At 39.1% G+C, this 13,189-nt stretch overlaps 1 protein-coding gene across 1 annotated transcript; it reads left to right on the forward strand.

Annotated features, from left to right (window-relative positions):
* The first annotated feature begins 10,577 nt into the window (after positions 1–10,577).
* cfd (complement factor D (adipsin)) lies at positions 10,578–13,112 on the forward strand. Its single transcript, XM_023396329.2, has 5 exons — positions 10,578–10,735; positions 11,122–11,278; positions 11,612–11,753; positions 11,870–12,160; positions 12,576–13,112. The coding sequence occupies exons 1-5, from the start codon at positions 10,669–10,671 to the stop codon at positions 12,753–12,755; spliced, it is 837 nt and encodes a 278-aa protein (XP_023252097.1). The 5' UTR covers positions 10,578–10,668; the 3' UTR covers positions 12,756–13,112.
* Positions 13,113–13,189: the final 77 nt, after the last annotated feature.

Consider the following 13,189-nt stretch of genomic DNA (forward strand, 5'->3'; position numbering starts at 1 on the left):
GATTTTAATCTTCTGTCTCCTAAAATTTTCATATCCTGTTTTGTGTGTGTGTGTGTGTGTGTTTGTGTGTGTGTGTGTGTGTGTGTGTGCATGTGTGCGTGCGTGCGTGTGTTTGTGTGTTTGTGAAGCCAGGATCAAAGATCAACTGCAGGGATCTATTTACACCCAGAGAGTCAGTCAGTGTCTCTCCTTGTTGAGTGAGTCTCAATCTTGTGTGAAAACGGTCGGATGGGTCAGCGCCTGCGAGCGACCCTCAGCCATTTCCTTGCTCCTCTGATTGTCCCGCGTCTGCATCCAACACTTAGTCACTCCAGCTTCAAAGCAGGCGGCCGTCACACCCTGCACATCAAAGACACGTCGTCGGCGTCCACGCCAGTCAAACCGTGCGCTGAGCTGAAGAAACTCATACGTGTCTCGTAAACGTCCCTCAGATACGTGGAAGATCCTCTTGTCTCGAATGGATGAAATGTGACCTCAGCGATGTAGCAGTGGTCCTCAGAGAGCAGTCTGGGAATTGAACCGGCAACCGTCCGGCCACAAGAGCAACAGCACATTCAATTGCAGACCCGGTGCTGGACTCACTGTTGATTATTTTAGACAACAGTGTATTACCATCTGTAGCTGCAGGATAAATGACCTGCAACCTGAGATAATCAGGTGCGTGTTCATGCACAAGGACACTGTTCACCAGCAGCAGTTTACAGTAAACAAGGTCGTCTTTACCGACAGCTCTTCTGCTTCTGACGATAGAAAGTGAAGGAGCTGAAGATTATGCACCAGAGTGAGAAACAACAGATGTTTGTTCGAACAGAGAGTTTGAACTGTGAATTGATATGTTTTAAAAACTTGACATTTGTTCTATTTTTGTTATGCAGTTTTTTACTAAAGGAAAACCAAAAACTAAACACATTAAAAAAAGCAGCATAAGTTAAAGCCAGTGTGGACTCTGAAAATAATATGTGGAGAAAAAAAGCAGTTACTAAAGTTAGTCTCATACATATGTATTGTCTTGGTGTCTTTTACTCAGCATTATTAACTTCATTCTTAAAAAATAATTAGGAATTGTTGTCTTCCGTTAATATAAAATGATATTAAAGGTCCCACTTTGTATTAAATAAGATTTCCATGTCTTTTTTGATTACGTTCTGTATTAATACTGTAAAAGTGATTAATTATAAAGCGCTCAGTCCACAGAGAAATGCACACAGCCTGTATTCAGAAACTGAACCTTAAAACGAGCCGTCAGGACTTCTGCAACTTTGTGATGTCACAACAAAGCAGTCACCGCCCTTGGCCACGCCCAGGTCTGGCCTTTCCAGACCCACCATCATACATTGCAGGATTTGGTTTCTCTGAGTGTTTTACCTGAAATCTGCTATATTTTTATTCAATCACTCCGAAAACAGTCAGCCAATCAGAAGAGAGGCTCAGAGCCTCCTCTCTTCTGATTGGCTCGCTGACCTGTTGTTACTAGAGCTCCAGAGAGAAGCCTGAGAGAGGAGATGTAAAACTACACCAACAAGTTCTTTGGTTCTTAAAACCACAAATAAATCTTCTCATGGATCAACACAAAAGTGTAAAATATGGGAGTTTTAATAAATTTACAAAAATGCATATACATATAACTTGAGTTGGGTTCAAGACACTGAATTCAACTTCTAAGCTTCTGTGATTCGTCCCTTACAGCCAAGAATGTCCATGAAATCTTTTTTGAAAAGTTAGATAATGAGAGAGAGAGACAGAGGAGAGAGAGAGAGAGAGACAGAGGAGAGAGAGAGAGACACAAAGAGAGTCTGAGAGGAGAAACAGTGGCTCAATCTGCAGCCCCTTCAATTAAAGCATTGACAGCTTCCAATAAAGATTCATCTTCCTTAGCACTGACAGCTGCTTTAAAACCCTCTGAATACCTGCAGGCTGAGACACACACACACACACACACACACACACACACACACACATGTGCACCCAAACATGGTGGAGGTGTCAGACTGTCAGAGGAGCGCCTCGGTGAGCTGTTATTGGCCTCAGATCTCACGCTTTAGTAAAACACCGGTTTTCAGTCTGCGCTCTCTGTGAGTTTGGAAGTTGCTCACATGAGCTGAAGCGCAGGTGGTCCGGGATTCTGCCAAAGTGATCTGAATCTGAATCTGCGTAAATTACAGCGTCTGAAAACCTCACTTTCACGACGTGTTCAGGCGAGGCTTGTGGTCGCAGTTCATTCTCTCCCTCTCTCTCTCTCTCTCTCTCTCTGTCTGCATGCTCATGTTTCCCTCCATTTTTTCCCCTCTTTCTGTTTTTGTCCTTCTTTTCTACTTTTGCTGTGTCTCACTGTGTCTGTCTTCTCATTTAACCCTTCAGTATTGTTGTATTGTCTTGTTTGTCTTGATCTGTATTTCTCTTTCTTTAGTCTCATTTTTTGACTCTGACCTGTTGCAGAACAGAAAAGGTCAGTTTCTGTCGATCCGGGATAAAATGAATCACAATGTCCTGTTTTATTATGTGCCAAAAAAAAAAACATAAATCAAATTGGCAGTAGACAGACAGTATTTCATAAGTTTCTTAAAGCTCCAGGTCACATCTTTATATCTTTAAGTTGCTTTTTTGTCCAGAAAATATTAAGTTTACTATCATGTCATATCAAATCGTTCAAATCCTCTCAACTGTGAAACTAGAACCAGGAAAAAATGACTATGACAAATTAAGATGGCTTAATTGTCACAATAGAAATACAATTTTTTTTTTTTTAATTTAAAAATGAACATAATCAACATAACAAAGTTTCTTGTTTTTGTCACAGCAGTTTCAGAAAGTGCAGCTATAGTGTGGATCATTTAATGCTGAGTAAAAGAAAGTGTGAGCAGAAATATTCACGTGTTCTCACCATTAAGTTTTTGCACCTTGAGATATTTTGCAGTGACTTCTTTCCAGATTTTTCTCTAAGCTGTGTTGTTTATTTAGGGATTATTTATTATTCCCTCCAGGTAATTACAGATAGCCTACATCCTCTCCTATTCTCTTTCCAGTCTGAATGTGTCCTGGGACGTGTTCTCCTCTCTCTGTTCTCCTGTGGGAATGTGAGCAGCCAGTTTTCAGGCTGGTGGGACTGTCACTCGTTCTCACCGCGCTCCCTGGATGTACAAACAAACCTGTGAGCGTTGTGCGCAGATGGGGACAAAAGGCAGGCTTATGGGGCGAGGCCAGGAGGAGTCAGGTGGATCAAGGAGCGATGTGGGAAAGGTGGAATCTCCCGACGATCCTCCTGGGACCACCACCAGGAAGAGAGACGTCAGATTTACAGGATTCAGTCTTCTCCTGGGAAACGTGGAGGTTGTGACGCAGCACAGACTTTCATTTACCGGGTAATAATGGAACCAAACGCTGTCACACATTTTACCATTCCTGAGAAAACAAGCTGACGGGTTTCACACACACTCAGGGGCATATTCAAACTTGTATAGTTACACATTTTCCTCAGAGATCTGGTTGGTAAAAGCTGACGTGCTGTAGTCATGTGATGTGCAAATGCACCTTAACACACACATTGATAAACAATGTCAAATTACAGGATTCAACTTTTGATGGGAAAGTGAAAGAAATACACTCACACACTGTATGTATGCACACAAACATGCACATGCTTTTTAAAATGTAAATATATAAAATACCATTGAAAATTTCTGCATTTAATTCATTTAAAGAACAAGTCTTTCACATGATGGATGCCTCATGAACATTTGAAATATAGTTTTTCACACTTTTTACTTCACATGTGAATATTCTTTATATCTGTGATGGAAATATTTGATATTTTTCTCACTAAAAATCACAAATATTATGAGGTTGAAACATGTACGCTGGCTCTGTTCTCCTTTTTTTTTATGTAATTTTGTTTTCTACTTATATCATTTAAAAAGGCTTGAATACACAAGTATTACACAGTATTATTTTAATTTACAGAGATTAACAGAGAATTTTCAGAGAAAAAAAACACGTGTGTGAAAATGCATTGTGACCTTTTTATAAGTTACTTGTCCAAACTCATTAACTGAAGATTTATCATCATTATGTCCTGAAGTATCTATTACGTAAATTTAAAGCACTGTAATTATTTTTTATGGGTTCCTATTATGAAAAAAAAATAAATAAATCATACACACGTTTAAAAAGTACAGCCTGTCATGAATTTCAAATGGCTTTGGGAGAAATATGAGTGCGAGCTGCGGAGCGTGAGGACGGCAGGTCTGTGGGACCCCGGCCTACAGTAAGATGAGAGATTAGAGAGATTACAGTTAAAGAGTATCTCGTCCTGTGGAGCCCCTTCTAAACACCAGCTCCCATCAGATGGGCCTGGGCTGATGGAGGAAACAGCAGAGATTAGACCCATTTAACAGTAATCCCCCTCTTCTGGAGCAACGCCAGCGCTGAGCAGAAGACCACCGCTCGACTGGAGAGACAAAGAGAGACGTGGAGAAGGACAGACGGAGGTGGAGAGTCCACATTTTTTAACAAGATTCACACTTTTACAACAGTTCGTTTAGATTTACTCTCTCTGCAGCCTCACGTCGTCTCCGTGTCGGCAGCTCAAACACTGGAAGAACTATTGATTGATAAAACTAAAATATTTCTCCATCAAGTAGACATCCTGCCATTTTCTGAAAGGTTGATTTCATCCAACATGGTCCAGTTGATTTTATGCCACATGTTTATAGCAGAAAAACACATTTTCATTTTTTCCACTTTCAGGTGTCCGTCTCTTACTGATGTTTGTTTTGTTTCTCTGAATCAAGGATCATCCAATCTCAATATTCTCAGTTAGACAGGATGGGAAACTTTTCCCTAATGCATTCAAATTTCATAAGCTATTTTTATGCATAATTGTTTTTACATTTTATTCTTAAATTATCTGTCATCATTAAAAAAAATGGTCTGAAACATCCTCATACTATTGACTCGAGTCAAACGGACTCAGTTTGAGTCTGTAGGTTGTGATGTGTTTAGTGTGGTCACAAGCTTTTACTGACACACAAATAACTGCTTTTGTGGTGCATTGTGTGTGTGTGTGTGTGTGTGTGTGTGTGTGTGTGTGTGTGTGTGTGTGTGTGTGTGTGTGTGTCTGATGCACCAGTTGCTCGGTAACTTCTGGAAATCACAGTGACACGTGAGGAAACACGTAGCAGCTGTAAAGGACCAATCTGGATGTTTTTGAACATTTAAGTTTCTGGTATATTTATATATTTATTTATTTATTTTGCTTGTTGTCAGCTATTAAATAATTGAAACTATCAACCTGCTTTCCTGTTGTGTTTACAAAAATATAAACTTTTTAACAGCATCAGAAAACATGAATAACTTTGAGTAAAGGCCTGTTAATCAATCAGGAAGTGTGGTTGATTTTTGGTGGTGGACAATCATTTTGCACAGATTTGGATTATAAATCGTTCCTTTACTTTAAGAGAGAGACTGTATATGTGTATTTGTAATGCTTTAAAATAAAGTAAGTTAATAGTTTAAAAGGCAAAATAAAATACTGCACTCTTTAATAATAATGGCAGGAAGAGTTTAAAGACGTAAACAGCTTCTCAAACTGACTAGATAATGAAAGAAAGACCAACAAAGTGAGTGAATGATTGATTGATGGATAGAAAACCTGCCAGACGCACTGACAGGCTCGCTGACTCAGTGTCTGAGAATGAGAGGTAGAGGTGGAATGAGCGAGCGAGGGAGGACAGACATGGAGCGAAAGAGAGAGAGAGAAAGAGAGACTTACGACACATTTAAAAAACATAAAGTGGAAAATGACTCTGATAACTGGTTCAGTGCCAGACCACACACATGGATGAACAGATATGGATTTCTACACACACACACACACACACACACACACACATATGAACACATGTTATACACAAACATACACACATACTGCATACCTGGCTGGGTGGGCTTGGTTGCTCAAGGCTGAAGCTGCAGTTGCAGCTCATCCCCATGGCAACAACACCGACGCTCAGGTGACAACTGAAAGTCTGAAACAGTGCAGCAATAATCAACACCTGCAGTCAGTTCAGACTGCCGCTGCACTCGTGTTATGAGCTGATTTTATTACATGATATAGTGAATATGAGGTGTGAGAAAAAATAATAATAATAAAGTTGATGAACTGAGATTCATTATTTTAAAATCTATTATTATATTATATATATATATATATATATATATATATATTCAAGTCAAGAGCTGGAGAATTTGTGTCAGATGTTGTTTTTCTGCAGCTTAATTAACTCATCATCATCTAGGTGGATACAGATGTCTTTGTTAGTTTGAACCTATAATTTCTCCCTGTTATGTTCTTCTTAACTTGTAATTGTGAGTGTGTGACTCACGGCTTAATTGGCGAGGAGCAGGGAAACGTTATAAAGAGATAAAAATCCTCCCCGCTTTACAGTAACGCAACCACATGATCATCGGCAGGTCAAACCCCCTGAGACATTAGCAGAGGAAGCTCTTCCTAAGCATTTGTGCAACTTTAATTATCATAATAGCTCTTTTTTGGGGGGAGGAAAGGGCTGTAATGACATTAAATTGGCTGCAAATTCAATCAACAGACACTGACATTTTTTGACATGACAAGACATTTGTTCATGTACAGAGGGGTTCAAACGCCTGAGACCACTTTCCCATTCACTTCATCATTGCAGCCAACTGTTAAATGTACATTTTTCTGAAATATTGACATTTTCCACACAGGAGTTCCTGTTTGTCGGTTGTACCTGCAGAGGGCGCTGCAGCTCCAGAATTAGAAAGTGTCAGCGCTGTCGTCCGTGTCACTGCGTGTGCAGACAGTAAACCATCATAACCTTTAAATAAGACAGACTCTACAAAATGTAACACCATATACTATTAGCTGATCCAGAAAAGACTTACAACTTACTCAGACACACGGTGATCTGTCCTACATACATTAAAATGGTGACGTCTGCAGCTCTTTATTTTACAAGTTCAAAGTTCGAGGTGCAACATAGACGTAATTTCACAGGAGATTACAGAGAGGAAAACAATTCAACTTTTATTCATATTAAGGTTTCTAATATAAATGAATGATATTTGAATATTTATTAGGGTTTATATAACCTTTAATTTAATCTGGTAATCTCATTGACATGTTGCAGGATTGCAGGATAGACCTGAGTGCAGCGCACAAAAAGCTCTGTCACAGAAATGTATTTCTGAATCAAAATCTGCTTCATAAAGTCGACAAACTAAACTCTACATAAACTAACTGAAATAACTCATCACCATTTTCATTTCCAATATACTTGGCACCAAATTATTATCGTTATTATGTGTCTGCAATGCAATAACACTGAAGGCATATATTACTATCCTGCATACTTTATTATTAATAGTGTGACTGCTGAGTCAGCAACAACAGTGGGTTGTTTATGATGCAGACCAGAACTATCAGAAATATATCAACTTTTCAGTCTGATTGATTTTTTCTTTCTTGACCTTTTGACATAACCAAAACTTGATCATACTGAACTACGCTGTATTATTATGTTGGCCTCATTTCTCCAATTTCTTTACATGTTTTAAGCTTTATCACATTTTATGTAGCAGTTACACAATATGACATATTAGCTTAAAGTTTGCTTTTTCTTTTCCTTTTCCTTCTGAATGCATGAACACTCAGGTACCCTGACGCATATAGTTCATTTGAAAATGTTTGAATCCTTAATGTCATGCGTGGACTCTCCTCAAATGTTCAGTTAGACAGACATTTCTCAGCTGATCTGGAGGCAGAAATAAATACATGAGCTGAGGTTTTAGCACAATTTGTCTTGACAAGTAACGTCAGGCTGATGCCAAGTGAAAAGACTAAAGGTAAAAGACAGGAGGATGTAATACTTAATTCAGCTGTCTCTAAAACCTCTGACCTGAGCAGTGACTTGAGAGAGAGAAGAGAGAGTTGAGAGCTTCATGAGCCGCACCGTCTCTCACACAGAGAATAACTAGAAACTGGCCTTCGCACGTCAGCATCAGCATCAGCATCACGACTTTATCTGAATCTGTGTGTTCTGTGGTGGCTTCAGGGCGGCGAGGCTCCCTCTCTGTATGATAATGTAATATGTCATCAATCTTTTGTCACCCCTCTAATGAAGTCTGGAGGGGGGGGGGGAGATGTCTGCTGTCTGGTCGTGTTCATGTCTGCGCTTTCTTCTCCATGTCAGACGGTGTTGAAGACGGCAAGGAATTCCACTCAGAAATATAATATATGACGTAATGTTGCCATATATGTCACCTATAGGGGGATATATTATCATCAAATATATATATATGCTCTGGATATATAAAGATACAAGTTGATAACATATGTGAAATATCCATAGTAAAATTTGTATATGTAGATATATTAAGAATATCTATATTATTGCAACCATAGTTATTAATCCTATACTGTATATTTAATTCATACACGCAAGTTCATTAAAACAACATGCATATAAAAATTGTACATGCTTATATATGTTTTTATTTTTAATTTCTCGTTGATTTTAAACATGTCTGTCTCCTCATTTTGGGAAAGTGGTCTCAGACTTTTGGGACTCTACTGTTTATAATATCCAGCAGGCTTTTGGATGGATGGATGTTTATGTCACATATCTACAATATATTTGTTAAATCACAAGTCTAATAGAAGTCTGCAAATACAAATACCTGCCTGCTAATCACCAATCATCACTAACGACTTGCAGTATGGACCTTTCAAACCTTGTTATTTTATATTATTAACATTATAGCAGTTATTTGATTATAGCCTTTATTGTTTCCTGGTTTCAAATGTTTATTGGTATTATGTTTCATCAGATTCCTTAGTTTGATACCAGAAAGTGAAGAGATAGTGGATGTGTGAATAAAGTGTAAGTAAAGTGTAACGTCAGCTTAAATAAACTTTAGTTCATCATTGTTTGTGCTGACATTTTAATAATTGTATTTATTTTGTCGTTATGTGTTTGATCTCTTGTAGGGAAATTCATCCATCTATCCGTCCATACGTTCATCATGTAAACCAATGACCTGATCCTGAACTGTGCAACTAATCATTAGAGCGGACAGTGGATCCTGTGTTTGAATGTGCACTGAACATTAGATCTTCCATGAGCAGGCGCCGCCACCTACAATGTAGTTTTTTCAATATTCATACATACATTAACATACACATGGTTTTAGACATGTGACATATGTCAGTTGTTCCAGTTTCTAATGGGTGTTTTTATTTCATATGTACATATTTTACATGTGTGGAAAATTATGTTGATATATTACATTTACACATGAGATTCCCGTACGCTGACTGAATATGTTCACAAACTACGAATGATGAAGTTGTCTTACCTAAACCCCCACACTATAGACTGGACTGACTGGACTGGACTGGACTGGACTGACTGGATTGGACTGACTGGACTGACTGGACTGACTGGACTGGACTGACTGGACTGGACTGGACTGGACTGGACTGATTAGACTGGACTGGACTGGACTGACTGGATTGGACTGGACTGACTGGACTGGACTGACTGGACTGGACTGTCATTTTGAATTCAACTTAGTTCACATAAGGTTTTCTGAGTGACTGTTGGTCAACACCTTCATGCACATCATGAATTTCAGAGCTAAAGAGCAAAGATTTAGATGATCAGAAGCTCTACCAACTGTCCTTCACACAACTTCAAACCTCCAAAATGATTTTTGCTGCACATTCACATGGACCTGATTGGATGTTGATTGATAAGTTTATTGATTATTTACGTGCGTATTTAATGCAACATCTATTCTTTTCTCCAATAGGATTAGTGTCTCTCTGCAGTTACTTTTATTTTGAAATCTCTTCCAAGAGGCTAAAACTTCCAATATACAGTGTTTTGTGAATGTACAGTTGTTTCTCCTTCTGTAAACTTATGCATGCTGAATGTGTGTCTCAATAAATTGTTTTTAAGTGTGTGTGTGTACTGTAGGTTTGTATTGCACAGTGTAATGTGTGGGTTGAACATAGTTGGGAGAATATTTTGTAACCTGAAGTCACTGCAAATCATGTCAAATGTGCTTACATGCTGGATGTCGGCTGTGTCTGGATTTACAAGCAGGAAAGAAGACAACGTCCTCCTTCCTGTGAGTGTTGTGTTAAAGTGCATGAGATCAGGGGGAGTTCATCAAAATCTTAGTGTTATGTAATTTAAAGATATCAGAAAAGTATGTGAAAGTAAACCGCCTGCACCATTTCTCCTGGCGTCAATGAGTGCACACACTTTGGAAATAAAGTGTCAGTAGATTTAAGAGATTCGGATCTAAACTTCAGCCCAAAGTGAGGGAGAAGTGATCAGTGTGAAAAATGAGTAGCTGAGCACGAACCACTGATTGTCAAGAAATATAAAGCCCTAATTATAGACAAGTTCAAATGAAGAGAGTCTCCATCAAAGTAAAAGATGTCAGTGAGCGTGTGATATGTTTTCCTGTGTTTTTATTCCAGGAAACGGGGGAACAGGAGGACGGTCAGACTCCCACTTGTGCCTTGCACCATATCTACTTGATTTATGTTTCCTCTCTTTCAAGTGGAGCTTTAAAACGGCACAGTGGCTGGTGGTTTAGTTAAACAGTTAAACCGACATCATGGTGTCAGGGAAAGAAGTGCTCGTGGCTGCTGCTGCTGTTTTTGTTGTCGCCCTCATTTCACAGAGTGAGTTTGAACTTGCATTGTTTCCTTCTTTACTAATATTTCATCTAATTAATTTATGTCCATTGGTTTAAATTGTTATTGTACTTTTACTATTGTGTTATTGTTGTATTTTGCTGCAAATACAGACGGGTACAGATGTAAAGATGCCCTCTAATTTATTCTTTGCTCATTATTCTATTTTTTTACATTTGGGTGGTTGTACTTACTGATTGTATAGTTTGGATAACAAAGTTTCCTTGACATGAAACAACAGCAACCTCCTCAGTAGCTAGGTCAATATGTCTTTATACCTTTCCACATGTAAAATTTTGTATTCTGCAGAAATGTTAAAATATCTTTAATAAGTTGAACTTTTCATTCTGTTTTGTGTGTTTCCATCATTTCAGGCGAGGGTATAATGGGCGGCAGAGAGGCAGCGCCACACTCTCGACCTTACATGGCCTCCATCCAGAAGCCGAAAGGAGACGGTTTCAAACATGACTGTGGAGGGTTCGTGGTCGCAGATCAGTGGGTGATGACTGCAGCTCACTGTTTGCAAAACGGGTGAGGAAACCTTCCTGTATGCATGATGGATGTATGTGGGAAACAGAAATGACAAGATTAAGACAATGTATTTGAATATATTTATTTATTTAACACACAAATGTGTGTGTTTTCTTTAGGAGAGCTGATGTAGCCCAGATTTTGTTTATGGGACTTTTTTGGCAATATTATCACATTTACTTGTTCTGTTTTTGTGGATGAATTAAATTTTTTGTTAAGTACATTGTGAACAATTTTGTCTTCATTTTCAGTGATCATTATGAAAAGGAAAATGTGCATAATGAGATGTTTTATCATCATGCAATACTATAATATTATTGTGCTTTTTCACAGGCCAAATGGAAAGAAAGTAGTGCTGGGTGTCCATTCTCTGAGTGAAGCTGAAGAAACAAAGCAAACCTTTGACATCTTGGAGATTTACAATCACCCAAACTTTAACCTCGCAAATTATGATAATGACATTGCTTTAATAAAGGTAAGTGTATATTTTGTGCCACTGCCTGCAGTTTTCTAAAGTGTGTCCTGTTGTGTTGCTACATGTTAATGAACAAGCCAACAGACCACCAAATTTCTTCTGTGTGGTTTTTGCAGTTGGATCGTCCGTTTGCGGCGTCTGACGCTGTTGGAGTGGTGGAATTCCTGCGAGCGGGAGGCACGAACCCCACCGTCGATGAAGAGGTGGAATCAGCCGGCTGGGGCGCCCTTGACGACCTGGGGTCCAGGCCTGACAAGCTCAAAGAGGTGGAGGTCGACGTGTTCAGCTCTGACTTGTGCAGTCGCGCGGACTACTACGGCTACAAGTTCACCACCAACATGATCTGCGCGCACAGACTTTGCCCAAAGCCCTGTGCTAAACCAAATAGGAAGGAAGACACTTGTGATGTAAGTTTTAGTTTTTTCACAGAATATAAATGTTGACAGTTTTTTTTTTTTTTAAGGGTGAAATGGTCAGCTCTCTGGAAGTGACACAGCTGCCTCTTTAACAGATATTTCTCCAGTCTTACCTCTCTGTTTAAAGTGGTAGCACACTAACACACTGAACTCATGAACCAGGTAAACCTGCTAAATATCAGTGAGAGTATGTTGGCATGCTGATGTTAGCATTTAGCTTAAAGCTCTGCTGTGGCCAAGCTCAGCCCCACAGAGACACTGACACGGCTGCAGACCCTGTTACGTGACCCCTCAGTGTGTGAAGCTGTTGCTTGCTCCCAACTGGAGTCACCATTGTATTTTGTTCAAATGTTTAAACACAGTCATTTCCTGTTAACCCTTTTCTGACTGTCTTGTCGTCTTTCAGGGTGATTCTGGGGGTCCTCTGCTCTTCAATGGCACCGTGGTGGGCATCACCTCCAATGGCGGGGGGAAGTGTGGCCAGCTGAGAAAGCCTGGAATTTACACCATCGTCTCCCACTACACCGAGTGGATTGACACCACGATGGCCCCGCCGCCCACTGCAGCAGCAGAGGAGAGCGATTAAATAAGCGACAGCAGCAATAAATCAATCAAACTTTATAAGATTTTTTTCTGTGTACTCTATAGCACCTTTCATACTGGTTCATGCAATTAAAAATGCTTTACAGATTATTGAAAGCTGATAATAAATTGTAAAAAAAAAAACAAAGCAAAAACAACATAACTAATAGTTACTGATTATTCTGCACATGAACACAAGTTTTTCTTTGTCATTTGCAACTAATGCATGGCTCTAGAGATTGATTTCCAGTATGGCATAAAATACCACACAGATTCACCCAGATAAGATATTTTATATTGTATTTCACATTCCTTCCTCAAATCACTGTATAAAAGAATCAATAAAATACAGTTTAACACATCCAGATGTCATGTGTGTCTTCTGTTGTTTCGTACAATAAGCATCAGACGAAGCGCAATGACAGAGATGTGGAGATT

The sequence above is a fragment of the Seriola lalandi genome, unplaced genomic scaffold (genome assembly GCF_002814215.2).
Source record: "Seriola lalandi dorsalis isolate HSWRI2012SDOR001 ecotype SW California unplaced genomic scaffold, Sedor1 jcf7180002054976, whole genome shotgun sequence".
NCBI classification, from domain to species: domain Eukaryota; kingdom Metazoa; phylum Chordata; class Actinopteri; order Carangiformes; family Carangidae; genus Seriola; species Seriola lalandi.